This window comes from Neopelma chrysocephalum, unplaced genomic scaffold (assembly GCF_003984885.1).
Source record: "Neopelma chrysocephalum unplaced genomic scaffold, ASM398488v2 Primary Assembly neopelma1_67, whole genome shotgun sequence".
Taxonomy (NCBI): Eukaryota; Metazoa; Chordata; class Aves; order Passeriformes; family Pipridae; genus Neopelma; species Neopelma chrysocephalum.
Window position 1 is genome coordinate 3937703 of NW_020897726.1, and position 17755 is coordinate 3955457.

The 17755-nt window shown below is 55.6% G+C and overlaps 2 protein-coding genes across 2 annotated transcripts; one reads left to right on the forward strand and one right to left on the reverse strand.

Moving 5' to 3' along the window:
• The first annotated feature begins 313 nt into the window (after positions 1-313).
• On the forward strand, positions 314-4322 carry DLX6 (distal-less homeobox 6). The gene is made up of 3 exons (XM_027684849.1): positions 314-1041; positions 1976-2169; positions 3937-4322. The coding sequence occupies exons 1-3, from the start codon at positions 681-683 to the stop codon at positions 4186-4188; spliced, it is 807 nt and encodes a 268-aa protein (XP_027540650.1). The 5' UTR covers positions 314-680; the 3' UTR covers positions 4189-4322.
• An 8246-nt stretch (positions 4323-12568) lies between these two features.
• On the reverse strand, positions 12569-15275 carry DLX5 (distal-less homeobox 5). Its single transcript, XM_027684734.1, has 3 exons — positions 14831-15275; positions 13492-13676; positions 12569-13266 (listed from the first exon to the last, which is right to left on the reverse strand). Exons 1-3 carry the CDS (start codon positions 15183-15185, stop codon positions 12934-12936), a joined length of 873 nt encoding a protein of 290 aa, XP_027540535.1. The 5' UTR covers positions 15186-15275; the 3' UTR covers positions 12569-12933.
• Between the last annotated feature and the right edge of the window lie 2480 nt (positions 15276-17755).

Below are 17755 nucleotides of genomic sequence, written 5' to 3' on the forward strand. Positions count from 1 at the left end.
TTTGGGGGGAAGGGGGGATTTGGGGGGATGAGGGCAGACGCTCCCCTTTTCCCCACCCGCGCGCGTTTCTTCCACACCCGCGCGGGTGGGGAAAAACGGGAGGGGGGGGAAAGGGGGACGGGCACGGGCAGCGCGCGCTGCCGGCTATGACGTAAGGGGGCCGAGTGACCAATGAGGGAGGCGCTGCCCTCCGGAGACGAACCATTCGACTTGTGCGCGTCCCTGCCCTTCAAGTCGGAGCGCCGGAGTCCCAACTTTCCCGGCTCCCACCTTCAACTCCCCCCACCCTCCACGCCCCCCCTTCCATAAAAAGAAAAAAAAAGAAACCCACAAAAAACAACACCCACCCCACGCGCCGGGGGGATGAAGGAAAAGAGCGGCGCAAAAAAGCGGCGGGAGTAGCCCGCCCTCCCCCTTCACACACCCCGCACACCGCCCTCCCCTTCCTCCCCTCCCTCAGTGAACGAGGCCCCTCGCAGAACGGCTCCTTGGAGAGGAGGGGGGGAAGGAAAAAAAAAAGGCGGAAAAGAAAAAAAAAAAAAGAAAAGAAATTAAATTAAATCACCGCCGCCTCTCCAGCGGTGCCGCGGCGGGTAAGGGGAGCGGCGGTGGCTGGGCAGAGAGGAGGCAGAGCGCGGGGGGCGAGCCGGGGAGCGCCGCGCTCTCCCTCCCAAACTTTGATGATGACCATGACTACGATGGCTGACGGGCTGGACGCGCAAGACTCCTCCAAATCCGCCTTCATGGAGTTCGGGCAACAGCAGCCGCCGCCGCCGCAGCCACCGCCGCCGCCCCACTCCCAGCAGAGCTCGCCGGCCATGGCCGGCGCCCACTACCCGCTGCACTGCCTGCACTCCGCCGCCGGCTCGCACCCGCACCACCAGCATCACCATCACAGCTCGCCCTACTCCGGCAGCGCCGGCTCCTACAACCACCGCTCGCTGGCCGCCTACCCTTACGTGAGCCACTCGCAGCACAGCCCTTACCTCCAGTCCTACCACAACAGCAGCGCGGCCAGCCAGACGCGGGCGGACGATGCAGGTGAGCCAGCACCGCTTGCCCAACCCGCTGCCACTTCCTCGCCCCGCTCCCTCCATCCCTGGGCCTTTCCCCGGCACCCCCGGCCCGGGCACCTGCATAACGACCCCCGCCGTGCCCCCCGCTCCCGCCGAGGCAAGCGCCGGCCCTGGGGTGCGCCGGGAGGCGGGGAGAGAAGGTGTGGGATTGCTTGTTTCCGCGGCCCCTCTGCGGGCCTACTGCTGCGGTACTGGCGGCGGGGCCGCCGCGCTCCCCCGCGCTGGCGGCGGCTGCCGGCGCTACCGCGGCGCAGCGCACCGGCGCCTTCCTTGCCCGGCCGGCGGCGAGAGGCTGCGACTGGCGCTCCTTTGTTACGGCGGGACCGGCTTTAGGCAAAATTCCTGCTAACACCTGAGGAGTGAAAGTTTCCAGGCGAGCGGGTCGCATTCCGCTCGGGGGCCGTCTGATTTATGGGGGTTTTTGGGGTTTTTTTTTGTTGGGTTTTTTTTTTTTCAGGGAGCCGTACGTATCCATCCGGAGGGGCACGGCGGGGGGGGCGGAGGGGAAAAGCATTGTTAAAAGTCTCGGACTGGTGATTCACTGACCACCAAACTGGCGACGCGAAGTCAATTAGCTCAGTAAAACCTGGATGGTCCTGGAACAAGGCATCCCTTTGCAAAGCCGGCGCTGCGCTTTAAGTTTTTAAAAATATTATTATTTTATGCTCCCCGGGGGCAAGGCAGAGTGCCCACTATGCCCGGACAGCTGTTTTTTCTCCCGGTCGCCAAGCAGCAGCCTGCGCCGCGCGTGCCTTTAAGGAGACGGAGCTTGTGTGTACGCGATGGGGTTGAACATGCGTCGGGACAGGCTTCGGCGTTTTTAGGAGCCGTGGCAGCCAAAATACCCGCGTTTAATAGCTAAGGAGGGTGATGTTTCAGCTGTGTTGTTTTGCTTGCAGATCAGCAAAAAACCACAGTGATTGAAAACGGTGAAATCAGATTTAATGGAAAAGGGAAAAAGATTCGGAAGCCTCGGACCATTTACTCTAGTCTACAACTCCAGGCTTTAAATCATCGCTTTCAGCAGACTCAGTACCTGGCACTTCCAGAGAGAGCTGAACTGGCAGCTTCATTAGGACTTACCCAGACACAGGTAATTACTGGGAATCCCAAATGACTGAAATCCTGCTCGAGCAATAAAGGCCAAGCAAAGTATGATGTTCCCTAAACCTCTGTCGGGAACGGTAGAAAAGGTAACGCACACGATCCCCATCTCTATGTCCTAGGACTTACCCAATGCGCGACAGAGACTGGGCTACCGCAGAAGGAGCTGAAAGCGCCTTTCCCTCAGCTGTCTGGCGAGCAAGCGCTCCCTTTTGATGCCACACATAACATTTTAAAATTGCCTGTATTTTCGGATAATTCCAGCACCGAGATACAATTGCCCAGCTGTGAAAAGGAGAACAAAACAAAGGCAAGGAATCTCTGGGCCTGAGGTAGAGCTAAAAGCAAAGCTGCCTCGTAGCAACGTATGTAGGTAGAGGGGAAGCAGGGACGCGTTAGGAAATACCTGTAAAATCAATAGTTAATTCGCCTTGGATGACTAACGCAAATGCAGTGGTTAGCCTTGGGCAAAATGTACGGAAGGTGATAATAGATCTGAGGATCAAAGACAGCCGTGTACAAAATTATGGCAGGTTAAGCCATAGTTAAGTGTGGTTGGAATAGCTGTGCCATTCTGCTAATTTAAACTTGAAAGACATGTGAGGCATTACAGGCTTCCCAGGCTGGGGTTTGTGGAGAAGTGCATGGATAGACGGGATCAAATCGGGTAAAATGTTATCATGTGAATTTATGAGCTTAACAAATAACTTCAGGATTTTATCATTGTCATTGGTAACAGTTGCTTCCAGCCAGCGATTTTTAAATACTCAGCAAACATTAATGATGGGAATAGACCTGATGGTTTTGCAAATGAGAATTTAGTATCCTTAGCTTGCACACTCTGTCTCACTTTTGTCTCGCTTTCTCTCTCACACGCATAGATTTGTTTCAGTGGCCCGATCCTGAGCATACTAGTAGAGGAGCACCCCTGCTTATCCCGTAACATTATGTCTGCAAAGTTTGCGAGGTCAAATACACATGGGGATTTTGTTTTCTTTGTTTGATTGATTTAAAAAATATGTTGTGTATATATGTCTATATAGGTATATATAATTTCTATAATAATTCTGATCTGCCAGTGGGCCCAATCCTTGCACATCTTATCGAGTGTAGGCTCCTGTTCTGCTGGGTTAGGAGTAGGATGAGACCCAAAGCAATCTTGATACCCAATTACTCACTAGAAAATAAAATTATTCTTTCTGTAAAAAATATATATTAAAATAAAGCCACAATCCTGGTTTCATTTTGCCTCCTCCCCCGTCACAGCAGCATGGACCACTTGACCTGATCGTGTGGATTTCAGATGCACGATTTCTTTGTAAGATGCCCTTTGTCTATTGGCTCCTGTATCCTGGCACAAAATCATATGATTGCGTGTGTTTGACAACAGTTTGCCCGAATGATCAAATGACCTCCAAAATTCTGAATGAGGTGCTAAAGCAGGAGACCTCAGAATATGTAGTCTGTTTCAGCTTGAACAATCTGGCCTGCGCAAAGAAAACAACGTTCCAGGTTAAAACTTGCATCCCTCTCGCTTTCCAGCTCTGGTCTGCCTCCCCTGTTCTCTCCAGCGGCATCCAGAGCCCAAGAGCAACCGTAGCTACCCGTCCTTCCTCCCTTCCCATCCCCAACTCCACACCCGACTGGCGTGTGCGCTCAAGACCTTCTCTGGAGCAGACCCACGGCCCCCGGGGTCTCCCCTGCTGTGCCCTGGGCACTGATGGCAGCCTAATATCTGCTGCGTTTTGGTTTACAGGTGAAGATCTGGTTTCAGAACAAGCGCTCCAAATTCAAGAAGCTGCTGAAGCAGGGCAGTAACCCCCACGAGAGCGACCCTCTGCCAGGCTCGGCTGCCCTCTCCCCTCGCTCTCCGGCTCTGCCTCCAGTCTGGGACGTTTCAGCCTCTGCCAAGGGAGTCAATATGCCTCCCAACAGCTACATGCCTGGCTATTCTCACTGGTATTCTTCTCCACATCAAGACACAATGCAGAGACCACAAATGATGTGAATTGTCCAAGAGAAATAATCTCCCAAGAACGCCTCGTCTCGACATGGCAAGAAGTTCGCCTGCTTTGCCAAGCCATGCCAGCAAACAGGCTCTGTGTGAACTTGTAGATGCGGCAAAGAGACAGAGTGGCTTTTTTTTTTTTTTTTTTTTTTTAAAGTATCCTCAGCGATTGATCTTGAACAGAAAGACACAATTTTCATTCTGGCGCACAGAAGACACTTCTCTTTAGGATATTTTCCTTTGGACTCCAAGGCACCAGCCTCTTTCTCGGTGGAGTATACGTCAAAACAAACTTTTTACAGACTTTGCCCACAAGAACCTGAATCTACCATGGCAGCCGTTTTTACTTGTTTAATGAGCTAAAGACATTACATGATGAAAGAGACTAGTCAAAGCTCCTTCATTTTTATTCACCAAATCCAGACTGGGGAAAGGATTAAAGAGAGAAGAAGGGATTTAAAAAAAAAAACAACCAACGGGAAAAAAGGAGAACTGGTTGAAAACTGAAAATGTACTGTAAGATTAGAACACTACCATGAAGCAAAACATGCATGCTTTCTCAAAATGCAATGGGCTGCGGCTCAGAAGAAACCACCGTCTCTCACGTGAAGAGCCCCCTCATTCGCACAGATCTGCACCCACACACAGCCGGACAGACTCCCGGAGACGAGAAGGAAAGACAGAGAGATGGATTCGCAGCTAGACCCGCCGCCGTGGGCTGGGGAAGGAAGGCTCAGGGCTGCCCGGCAGCAGCCTCACCCACTGAGCGAGAGGGACCTTTCCCCGAGCAACCTTTCTGTATATATTGTTGAATTTTAGTTGTACATATACTTTGTATGTTTTTGTCTTCTTTCATATATAGAGAGTAAAAGCCACAAAATGCCCGCCTGGCTTATATTTCCACCTTAGCGGATCCCCACCTCCCCCGACTTGCCCCCCCCCCAGTTCAACCCGGGCAGCGGGACCCTGTGCCCCGCTTGCCTGTGCGCAGAGACCCCTATCAAAGCATAAATCTGCGAGCAAAGAAAGAAAAGATGAAGTGGGGGAGGGGAAGGGTAGCTGGTGGTTTCGTTGGTTTTAAGGCTACGACTTAAAGACAGGAGATACCGAGTCCACAAAGATACGCCTAGAAGAAGTTCCTAATCATCCGGCCATTTCTACTGCGATTTCACTGCTCCGCTGCTCAGCTGAGCTGAGCTTTCTCGCAGAGGCAAAGCTTAGAGCCCTGTCTTTCTTCCCAAAGCTTGGAGACTCCAAATTATTAAGAAAGGAGGCGCTCTCCTTTGTTTTTAAAGAGCAGACAATGCAAGACGAGGAATGTTTTGCAAAGCCCTGAGAGGTGCCCAGGCACACAACACGCTGTCCAGCCAGCTCCAGCCGCACCAGTTTGTGGAAAGCACAGCAACTACTGACAATGAAAAGCCCTTTCCTCATCCAAGCTGGGTGCCCCATACTGCGAGAATTAATGGCTAGAGACCTGGGCATCCTTCAAATTATGAACCTTGAAACCACTGAGCCATTTATCAGAAGTCAATAGAGATCCTCAGAGTGCTCCATATAATGACAGCTACATACAGTCGTGCAAAAGGACAGTCACTATAATTAGACACAAAGCAAAGACTACTTACCAATATACCAGTTTTTTGGGGGGTGTTTTTTTGTTTTTTTTTTGTGCAACTTCCACGCTCAGTCAGTCTTCAGAGTGGTTTAAAACCGATCAGTCTTGTCATTTTCTACCATTCGTATTGTTACATTAGGAAAAATGTTTTCTTTTCTTTTTTTCCCCTTCCCACTGTGAAACTTTGGGTTCAGAGCTCCCCAGGATCAATTCTGAACAAAGCCTCCAGCTGCAGTGCCATCCAATTTCAAGCAGACATTGGGGACAATTTAAGGTTTTTATCCACAAGAAGGTTTTTTTCCATTCTCTTAAATGCAGCCATAATTAGAGTAATTTTTCATGTAGCCCGCTGATTACAGCGTTTTTACCGTCAAAGATAATTACCTGTAATTTTCTTCCACTTTTAATACTAAAAAGCCATCTTTATTTAGATTCAGGAACAGGAAAGGCGAAACAAAAGAGGAAAATTATTCTGTTATTCATACACAAATTGCAGAGACGTAGGGCCTAAAATTGAAAATTAACCAAAATTATAATGCTGAAAAGAATGGAAGAGGCTTCAGAAGTACAGCTGGTAGTGGGGCTCACTGAATTATTCAAATGACACTGGAGAGAAAGCTACCATACATTTAAACCAACAGCATCGTGTGCATCTTTCAGAAAACCCCGCTTCACACCCCCCCACGCCGGCCCCTGCGCAGGCTCGCCCTCGCTCCGCAGAAGGGCGGTGGATGCCCTGGTGAGCCAGTCCCGCAGCCCGGGGAGCCTAGCCCAGCCCAGCCGAGCCCAGCCCGACGGGCCCCGGCCCCCACGGCCTCTGCAGCCGCCTTAACCCTTTCGCTGCACCCGCCCAGCGGGGCCCGGCAGCGGGCGGTCCGCCCCCGGGGGCGGGGGGAGAGGGGGGCTCGCTGCTTCTCGTGGGCTTGCGGGGCGCTCGTCCTCGCCTGCACGCGCGCGTGGGTGCCGGTGCGGATACCCTCTCGGTGAGTCGTGCCCTCCTTTCCCACGCGTGATTTCTCAAATAGGCTTAAAGTAAGCCCAGACAACAAGCAAGCAAGCGAACAAATAAACGATAATAATAATAATAAAAAAGCCCCATTAGCTTCGTAGCGTGGGAGAAGGTGGGAGAGGCAGGCCTTCCCGGGAACGGGGTGTGAGCGAATGGCAGCAGCGGCTCCCACTCGCGCGGCAGACACCCCGGGAGACTCTCGTGAAACAGCGTCATCTATGGATGGAGCAGCGGCAGATCCCCGCGCCAGCGCCAAACCTGCTGCCGCCGGGCTGCCAGCACCGGCTCCGCCACCGCCCGCCCGCCGCCGGGCTCCGCCGCCCCGGGGCCGCGGGACGGGCGCCGCGGGGAGCCGCGGAAAGGCGCGCTGCCGCCGTCCCGCTGCGGGCACGGGCGGACGGGTCTGGCCCCGGGCTCGCGTGGTTTCTCCGCCGGCCGCCGAGTCCCGCGCCGCCCCTCCGGCAGCCGGGGGGCCCCGGCAGCATCCCCGCCCCGCGCCGCCCTCCGCCCCGGCAGCACCGGAGGGAAAGGGGGCGCGGACCTGTCGGGGTCCGGCCGCCGAGGGAAAACACCGGAGCGCGAGTGACCGCGAAATTGGGGGAACAAGTAAAGGAGCGTGCCTCGACGGGCAAGGCGCGGAGCAGCCACACACCAACCCCAAACCCAAGCGAGCCCCAAAACTTACCCCTGTGAAAATCTGCTAAGCAAGGATCGGGGTCTAGAAATCTATACTGAACAGAAGCAGTGGAGAATATTTTTCTGAGTCTCAGGGCAGAAGCTCTTTCTCTATATTCTTGGTTGAGTGAGCACATCCAGGTGTGAAATTGTTTGCACACCCCAGCACCTCTTATATTGCCAGCAAAATTAGCTGTTATTACTGTCACTGTTTAGTGATGGTTAGCTTGATAAAAAAAAACCTGCTGTAATCAAGACCTGGCGCATCTTTGCAAATTACAGATAATTGTAAACGTCCAGATTATGATAATAGCATCCTAATCCAGCCTGCAATATAATTATTACAGAGTGTTACATCTGAAACTGTCCAGTAGGGCTAATTCAGCCATTATTTAGACCCTATTTTTGCACTGCAAATGGGTTGCTGAGTTGAAAATGTACGATTGTAATTTCACGGGGCACTCAATGAGTAATGGTATAGGGAGAGAAAAATACAAAAGTGAAATGTGAACAGTAGCGATCAAATCAAACTCTGAAGGACAAAAGACTGTTTGATTCATAGGGAATGAGAAGAGCGGGAATTAAGAAAACAGCAAATCAGTGGTCTGCAGCGTTACGTGTCCAAATCTCAACGAGTGCGAGCCTGATGTGCAGTCAGGGGCTGATGCTTCGGCTCCCGCCTTGCATGAGTCCACCTCTCGCTCGGCTCTTCCCGGCAGCCTCTCCCTGGCACCCGAAGAATCCCCGCGCTCTCCACCCATCCCCAAAAGTGGGCTCGCCATTGTCGTGTGCCTCCTCTCAGGTGATTGAACGTCACTTTCGGGCAAGAAGCCTCGGGAGCCTCGGAATCGGGCGGAGAAGAGTGCGGAATGCGGGACTCCGGGGCCGGGCACTCTCCGCGGCGGGCTGTGGAGTCCGATGCCTTTTGCGCTCCCGTGCACCCGTCCTCAGGGGTCCTTAGGGAAATTATCACAAAACCGACTCAATTATAATTAATTAACCAAGAGAGCCTGGCTAACAGGACTACCTGCAGCTAGCGAGGTTAACTCACTGGGTTAGTTGGCTTTCGACTCCTGATTAACTTTTATTAACCCTGGACACGAAATACAAAAAGCCGCTTCATTTTTTAATGGGCTAAATCATCAAAGCGCCGTTGCCGCCGGGCCCCGCAGGACCCGGGTGCAGGGAGGCAGCACCTGGAGCTGGCCCCGTGGGCAGGTCGGCTGCCAGCCCCGGCCCTTGCTGGCCTCCCCGGGCCGCAGCCGCGCCTGGCACCTCGCAGTAATTCTCTGTGCCCATTTCTCCATGCGAATTACTGAAAACACCGCGAAGAAAGGAAAGCTCAGTGGATACCGCGAGGCAAAAGCCCTATAAAACGTGTTATATGGTGCGTATCGAGGAGACCGTAAAGATCTCCTTGAATGGAGGGCCAGCTTCGCAGCCAGGCAGACGATGCCGCTACAGAGCACAGAGCCGGGTCAGGATCTGGCCCGGCGAACCTGGATGAGCCATCCTGCAAAGCCCAGGCTGAGGTTTAGACAGCCTCTCTGGGAGTGCCGAGGAGACGGCGGCAGCGGGAGGGGAGCGAGAAGTCATCCCCAGACTCCCCTTCGCCAAGTGCTTTATCCGTCGCGGGTTCTGGCCTGGGCCGGCTCCCCGGGGCCTCACCTGGAGGGAAATAAGGAGGCGAGGGAGCTGGGAGTTTTTCCCGCGACCTTGAAGGTCGTGTCCGTGGAAGGTGTTCTCACAGACAGCCAGGGCGTGGGGTGAGTGTCGGGAATTCTCGGGTCTATATTACAGGCAGATAAACCATTGCTTATACACCCCAAATCACATGTAAACAGACGCACCGCCGAACAAAGAGCAGAAATATTTAATTGATGCAACACAGATTCTCCCTAAAAAAAGAGAGAGAAAGGGAGACAATGTAAATCACGCGGTTCCTTTTTCATGGCTCTTGTCTGACCTATAAAACAAGTTATTGCGTTACTGCAGGCAATCGCTCAAATGACTGAAAGCAAGAAGAGGGGGTTCACACCCCATCCCCCTCCCCCCGCCCCGATTTTCCTGGAGCAATAGATCTCCTTTCCGTAATCCGCAACCAAAACACCTAAAGTCTGTCAGTCGCAAAATTACGTGGCAGAAGTCTCTAATCGATACCACATGTGGGATGCACTCTGGGGACACAGCGCTGCCGGCGGCGGAGCGGGCAGAGCGCGGAGGCCCGCGCAGGCAGCGCAGCCGCAGGGGAGCGAATGCACCGGGGGAGATCGAGGGGAGCAAGAGGGCGACAGGAACGCCTGACGAGCGGGCTGTCCTGCCGCAGTGACAGGTTGGAGGGGGTGGTTTTTCTTTCCCCGGGGAGCAGCGGGAGGGAAACGGAGGCACTTCTCTATGAGGCAGCCCTTTCCACCGGGTTGGAGGCCCTGCCTGCAGGGGACGCCCGGTCAGGGACAGCGAGGGCTCTTTGGAGGAAGCGGGAAGGTGCTCCCCTCGTATTCGTAGGTGGGGGGGTGGTCGGCAGTGTGTGTGCCTGGGTGTGGGTGTTGTGGGAGTGCGCCCCAACCGGAGGCCAGTGCAGCCGGGGTCGATCTGCTGTGGGTGTGAAAGCCGCAGGGGTGCAGGCAGTATCAGGAGCTCTCGATCTGGGGCATCTGGGGCTGCAGGCTGCTCTGTGTGTGTGTGTGTGTGTGTGTGTGTATGTGTATGTGTGTCTGTGCGTCTGTGTGTCTCTGTGTGTGTCAAGCCCTGTGGCTCAGCCCTGGAGCCGCTCGGCACCCACAGGAATGTGGCTCCTCTCGGCTCCCCGAGCTGCCCCGGCTCCACATGGAAGTGGCCGCCAGGAAAACAGAAGGGAGGAGAAGAGAGCGGAGAGGCGGGGGGAAAGCCCCGAGCCAGCAATCCACCGAGCCCAAACCCAGCATTAGACAAAGGACAGTTCATCTCATTCCCTTCCCGGGGAGGCAAAGGGGGAGGCCTGGACAAGCCAGGCTCCCTCCGGCCGCCGCCAGAGCCCAGGGGGTGCACCCAGGCGGGGGCAGGCGCCGGGGTGTACCTGCCTGTGTGTGCGGGGACGGGGGGGACAGGAACATCCCCATCAGCCCGAGGTTCTCATGGAGGGGCAGGGGGCCGTAGACCCCCGGTGTTCATTGGGGTCGGCGCCACGGTGAGAGCATCTTTTATACTGTTTGAGGGACGGATGTCAGGCTCTCCCCGACCTGCCCAACACCATCCCGATCTGGGAGGAGGGGAAATTAAAGGGAGAGGAGCCGGCATGAGAACCGAGTGGAGTTGACTCCGCTGGCTCGGAGAAAGGAGGGGTGCCAGAGCCCAGTCCAGTGGTGGCTGTGTGAATTCCTATCTCTGCCTGGGATGGGAATCCCATCCTGCCTGCCGGCATCTCACTTTCCTGGAGCTGTTCCTGCGCTGTCCTCCCGGGCCCTCCCGGCCCCTGCAGGTTACCGTAACCAAACAGCCCCGCGGCAGCTCCTCAAAGAAAAGGGTGGGTGGACCGACCTGGGAAATTGACTTCCACCTCTTGTGTCCAAGCTTTTCTGCAAAGGGAAGTGACCTCGGGGAAGGGAGAATTTCTTACTGCAGGTTGAATGCTTGTCTAGAGGGAAATGAGGAAAAGAACGGAAGAAAATGAAAAGGTCAAGCTTCTTTTTATTTTTGTTTTTGGTTGGTTTTCTTTTTGCACGGGGTGGAAGCTAGCAGAAGAGACAAATCCGAGCTTTTCGTCAGCCCCAAAGTCGGGGAAAGTACCTGAAACCTTGCGAGTGAAATGAGCAGGAGCCGGTCCCCAGAACCGCTTGGGACATGGGGAGCGGTAGAGCCCGCCCGGCAGCGGGCAGGGGTGGGCAGCCGGTGGTGGCTCCCGCCGCCCTGGCTCTGACACCCCCACACCCTCCCTGACGTGCATGGAGCACAACCGAACAAACTGGTCTATTGTACTGCAAGACATTTACCAACCCCCAAACCTGTTACAAAACAGCAACCGCGGGCTTCTTTCTTTGGGAAGAAAACTACTCACGCACACGCACTCACGCACACGCACAGAACATGGCAGGCAGGAGCGGAGGGAGAAGAAAGGAGGGGGAGGACAGCAGGGAGAAAGACAAGAGACAGGTAAGTGTGCCCCAGGGCAGGAGCGTGCCTTTTCAGGCCTTGCCTCCCCCTCTGCCAGCACTCTCCCCGCCAGCCTCGGCTGCCAGGGAGATAGTTTTTATCTCGGGGATCCTTCAGCGATGCCTTTGGCACATTCATTGCTGTCGCCGTACCCTGCACGGCCGTGAATTACCGCTCCCCCCTTGCAAGGAGCGTCCCCGCGGGAACGGCTGCCGCGGGGGCCCCGCCGGCCGGGGTTTCTTCTAGGAGAGGGGCCCACGCTCCATGAGAGTCGTCCCAAGCCAGTGGGCAGCACGCCGGCCACTCCGCCAAAGCCATGCCTCCAGCACCGCACAGCGCTAGCGACGGCTCTGCTGCACGGTTTTTTTCCCTAAATCGTGTATTTAGAGATAAAACAAAAACAATAAAAGTACCTCTCCAACGTCCCTCTTTCAGCCGCAGCCGCCGCAGGCTTTTACCAGGAGCGAGGGGAGTGGGGCTCTCATTTTATCCTTTTCACATATTTAGTGGCTCCCTTTGACGGAAACATAATTTGTATAATTAGCTGAGCGCACATGGGCGACTGATGGGCTGTGGAGTGTGCAGCTCTCGACGTTAATTGCTCTCAGGAAAGGATTCCGGGCGGCTTAGGCGAGAGACTTGCTTTCTAGCATCAGGATGGGCAGCTTTCCCTTCAGCTTAAATCACTAAAGTGAGACAAGGTGTACGCGGTCCTGCCAGAGCCCCTTTTCCGGCGGGAAGAGAGCACCGCTGTCCCTTGGCTCGTCTGTGGGGACCTGCAAGGGCCACATCCTCCCAGCACGCCCGGGCTGCGGTGGCACTGCACGGCACTGCAACCAAATGCGAACTCCCAGCTCCCATCCTCTTTCCTCTGTCTCTCTCTGCAAGCAAATCAGTCTTATATTTTTTCCCTCTTATTAAGAGAACAAGGGGTAATTTGGAAACGTTTATCGTGGTCGAAATAATTTTATTTTATTCAGAATATACAGTTTAATTCCTCTATCTACAATTATTTACAGGGTTAAAATAACATTGAAAAAAGTCTCTGGAAAAATTGAGGTCATAGATTTCAAGGCACCATTGATAGTGTCCACAGCTGAGCCAAAAAATGTCCGTATTGTATAAAAAAGGGTTTCCTCTGAAATGCAATAAGTTACATGCACAAGCTTTACACGTTTTAATCTTTTTGTTTCTTTTCCCTTTTAAAAATTCCCCATATGCATTCCTTTCGTTATTATTCCTTAACAGCAAAACACAGGAGTCCAAGGAACAGCAAAAAAAATAATAAAAAAAATAAAATAATAGGGGTCAAACTCTAATAAATTGTCCCAGAGCCGAGTGCTAACGGGTGCTGTAGGGAGCCGTGGGGTTGGAGGTGGGAGTTGATGGAGTTGGCAGCGGGATACCAGGAAGTGGAGTTCTCCAGGTAGCTGGATGCAGGGGACGGGTTGGAGTTTGGAGGGTGAGCGTGTGCGTGGGCATGGTGGCTGAGGGAGCGGGACGAGCCCTGAGGTTCCCAAACCGCAGGTGACTGTGGAGAGTTGCAGGCCATGGGGTCGCTGGAGCTGGGGCTGTGCTCCGGAGGCATCTCCCCGTTTTTCATGATCTTCTTGATCTTGGATCTTTTATTCTGAAACCAGATTTTCACCTGGGAGCGGGGCGGGAGGAGAGGAGAAGAGAGAAAAGAGGGAGTGGGGAGGAAAAGCGACCATTAATGCCCCAGCTGGTGCTTCGCAGCTCCGGGGACCCGCGCTTCGCCGCCCTCCCGCCCCTCCGCGGGGGCCGATACAACCCTTCCCGCCGCGCCAGGGTGAACGCGGGATTCTGCGACCCTCCGGGGCCGAGTCGAGCCAAGCCGAACCGCTCGTGGTACCTGTGTCTGCGTGAGTCCCAGGGAGGCGGCCAGCTCAGCCCGCTCCGGCAGGGCGAGGTACTGAGTCTTCTGAAACCTCCTCTGCAACGCCGCCAGCTGAAAGCTGGAATAAATAGTCCGGGGTTTGCGCACTTTCTTTGGTTTGCCGTTCACCATCCGCACCTCGGGCTCCGCCACCTCCTTCTCTGCACGGCGCAAGGGCGGGAGAGAAATACAGACGCAGACGTTAAGGCGCAGGACAGGCTCCGCTCCGCGCCGACGGCGGTGGCATCCCGCCCCCGGGCCGGGCCGGGCCGGGCAGCGGCGCCGGCCCGACGGGCCCCTGCGGCTCCCCCCGGGGCTCCGCCGCCGGGCGGCGGCCCCGAGCAACCTCCGCCGGCTTCCGCGGTGAGACGGGAGGGCCCCGCTCCCTCCGCGCCAGGCCTTGGCCAACCCCGGCCCTCCCCCGCCTCCCGCTCCCGTCCCGGGCATCCTGCCGGGCGCGCAGCTCTGCGCGGCCGCGAGTGGGAGCGCGGGGCGTGCGCGGAGGACGATTGGTGCCCTGCTGGGAAGAGCCCGGTCCGGAGCAGAGACCGACCCAAGGCATCTACCGCTTCCCCCGCACGCCCGTGCCTTCCCCCCGCCGCCGCCGGCGTGTCCCCAAGCGCCGCCGCGACCGCACTCGTCCCAGCCAAGCCCCAGCCGCTTGGCTTCGCCACGGGATTGCTTTTTTTATTCTCCCTGTCCCCTTCTTTTTTGTTTTTCTTTTTTTTTTCTTGTTTTTTTTCCCCTACAGCAAGTTACAAAGAAGTACAGGGAAAGCGCTAAAACCGCGGCGCTTTCTGGTAAAAAACACTCCCGGGTTCGCAGCCTCGCCACGGCTGGGCTCCCCCTCCCAGTCTCCTCCCCCGCCCCTCCAGCACAGGGGGAAGGAAACTTTCTTCAACACCGCGAACCTGAGTTTGAGACACGCAACAAGGCTCGGCTATTTTCTCCCTCTTCTTGCCGGGGGAAGGAAGAGGGAGGTAGTCGTGGCGGCCCGGGGGCAGCTGATAAAAGTTTGTTGCCCTAAAGCACTAGTCCTAGGATTTGTGTTTTAGATCGTGCGGGCTGGTTAAAAAAAAAAAAAAAAAAAAAAAAAGAAAAGAAAAAAAAGGTAGACCAGCTCTCCACCTTTTTTTTTTCCCCTAATTTTCTCCCCCCCTCCCCATATATTTGTTAATTTATATTTAGTTCTCCCTCTGATTCAGGGAAAGCTGCATCCCCGCTGCCCCTGAGTCAAGGATCTGCCGGGGCGCGCTCTCCCAGCCTCCCCAACGCCGCGGGAGCTCCCCGCACACCCCTGGCCCCCGGCCCTCACCTGGCTGGCTGGCGGAGCTCTGAACGCGGTTGTAAGCTCCGCTGTACTGGTGGTAGGGGCTGGCGTAGCTGTATTCTGCATAGGCTTTGGCAGGATAGTTCCCGGCAGATCCGTTCATGCCGTGGTACTGATACTGGTAGGGGTTGAGAGCTTTGCCATAGGAAGCCGAGGTAGGCGAGCAGTAACCGTGCGGGGCTCCCCCCGCCGGGCTGTAGTAGTCGGAATCCGTAGCCGAGGACTCGGGTAAAGTGGGAGATTCCTGGGACGGATGGTGCATGGCTGCAGCCGTCTGGAAAGGAGCCTGGAAGTCGCCGGATCTGATGTTGGGGACCCTTCTGTCAAATACTCCTGTCATAGCTGGGAGCCGGCGGCGGGCTGGGGCTGGCGGCGGGGCTGCTCGGGTCTAAGCAGACATGTCTGGGGGAGGAGGCTGCGGCGCGGTGTCTGTCTCCGGCAGACTGCTGGCTGGGGCGCAGCATAGGCTTGGTTAAATCCTTAATTGCGCTCTTACGCACAGCAGGGTGGATCGGGTTCCATTGGCCAGAGCAATCGGGAGCAGCGACACCCTAACTCGTCCAACTAGTTTAGCACAACAAAGCTTCGGCTTAAAAAAAAAAAAAAAAAAAAAGTCCCATTCAAGCTCTTTTAAAGTGAATACCAACAGCAATCTCCGAGCCGGAGCGTCGCGATTGGGAGCTTTCCGGCTCCCCCCACTCCTGCAGCCAGCGAGGGGGCTCGGCCAGCCTCGCCGCCCTGTAGTCCGGTGCCCTCGCACCTCTACCTGCAACGCGGCGGGGGAAGGCTGCAGCCACGCTGTTCGGATTTGCCATCCGGTCCCCCTTGGCTATGTTGATGTCTTGGGAGCAACGCACCGTGCGCTCCTGGTTCCCAGCACGTTTTCTGATCTGGTGACGATAAATATTAGTGTCTGACCGGACTGTTTCACTCGGATCGTCCTCCCTCGCAGGGGGAACGCCAGCCGGGATCGCCGCGCTAAATACAGCAAACCCTATTACCCCCAAATATCTCGAATTTTAGTTACATCATTTCCTGCATTTCCAAGACCCTTGCACGGCCCGAAGCCAGGCGGGAGACTCCCGGCATGACGCCCAGCCGTGGGAATGTGGGGAAGCTGCTAGTGGCACCATACGGCCTAAGGGCACCCCGTGGATTTTGCGAAAGGCGACCTGCCCGTGGCACGATGTCCGTGGGTGGAGAGCCCCCGACCCCCTCGCCAGCGCCGGCGAGGCGAGGTGCGCCTGTGACCGCTCGGCCCCACGCGTGCCCGCACCTCACTGCCTCGTGGCGATGCTCACCATCTGGTTCGGCTTCGGCCCAGGGTCAGAAGCCCTTCATGAAGGGGGCTCAAATCACCCTCACGCGCGGGCAGGACCACTGTGAGGCCGCCGTGGGGCTTCTCCACTTGGAGGCCGTCGCAAGAGCCCACTTTCCGGGTGACAGCCCCCAAGAAGTGACTGCTGCTGTGCGGAGGTGTCCTCCCCACAGCACCCTGGCCAGCAGCACCCTCCTTCACCTGTATCGGGTTTTCTGAGCCCATCTACGCAGCCAGGTCCCAGGCAATGGTCTCCGTGGCCAGGCCGTGGAGAGGCAAGGGCTGGTGATTCCTGTCCCTCGTGATTTTACAGCAGCGTTGCAAAAAAAAAAAAAAAAAGGATCAAATTTTACTAGACACTAAGGAAAACAAATAAAAGCCTGTTTTCAGTGACCCGGAGTTGTAGGTTTTTCTGAAATTGTTTACTCTCCAGATTTAGCCTGTTTGCTCACCGAAGATCTCCCAGCCAGCTGAGTAACACTTGTAACACAACCGTGCATGTTGTACTTGAACTTATTGTTTGCTTTGGAAATGTCCACAGCTCATATAAAATCACATTAAACAAATCCCTAAGCATTTCATGATATGAATTACTTGCTTAAATCCATTGAAAATATCCCCCCTCCTTTTTTTTTTTTTAAGAGAGGAACTGCATAGGGATGTATGTTTACGACTGGGGAAGGTGGAAGTAAGTTTATTAAAGCTCCCAGTTTGCATCCAGTTGGAAAGGACGGTAGAGGTTTTAAGCAGAGAAGAGGGGGAGGGGGGGGAAGCCCATTTGTGTCATAAATTCCAGGGCACTGCACTTCAACACGTCCGGGCAGGAAGGTGCCGTTTGAAGGGAGAGAAGGGAGAGGAGCTGGGCGCCGGTCTCGCACCCAGCCCCGGCAGCTCCGGAGCCGCGGCGGGTCCCGGCCAAGCCGTCCCGACAGGCTGCTTGTGCAGTTCACCGGGGAAATCTGGATCGGTTTCCTGCAGCAGAGAAAGTTTGCTCTTGTTTTATTCAGTGGCAAGGCAGGGGAGGGAAAAGCTTCGATATTAAAAGGAAAAAAAAAAAAAAGGGCAGAAATCCACCAGATCCAACCGCAAACCCCCCAAGCTGATTTCTTTCTGAAGGCATCCGCCGCCGCTGCAGTCCGTGCGAGGATTACCAGGCTGAGGGCACACAAATCCGCCTGTTTGTGGGTTTCCTGGCCCCCCGTCCTTCCAAGCCCGAACCCTTTTTTCTTGCCTTTCTGCTGTTTTCCCCCAGCGGTTTTTATTTAACACATCCGGTGGGAGCGGGCGGTTCGGAGGGAGCCGGAGTCTGTTTTCCATTTCACAATATGGTCATTGTTTACCGGCACATGCCCGCCGCTTCGCCTGAGCGGCTGCCCGGGGCCCCCGCGGCCCGTTCGGGCCCAAACTCCGCTGACCCTCGGGGCAGCGGGTAGCTGTGTCCGTGTGTCCATGTGTCCCCGTGTGTCCGTGTGTCCCCGCGGCCGCCGCCGGTCCCGGCGCGGGGGCACCGCGCTGTCCGTGCCCGTGCCAAGAGCGCCCCGCCGTGGCCGCGGGACCGCAGCGCCGCCGCCGCGTTACCTGCGCGCCGCCCG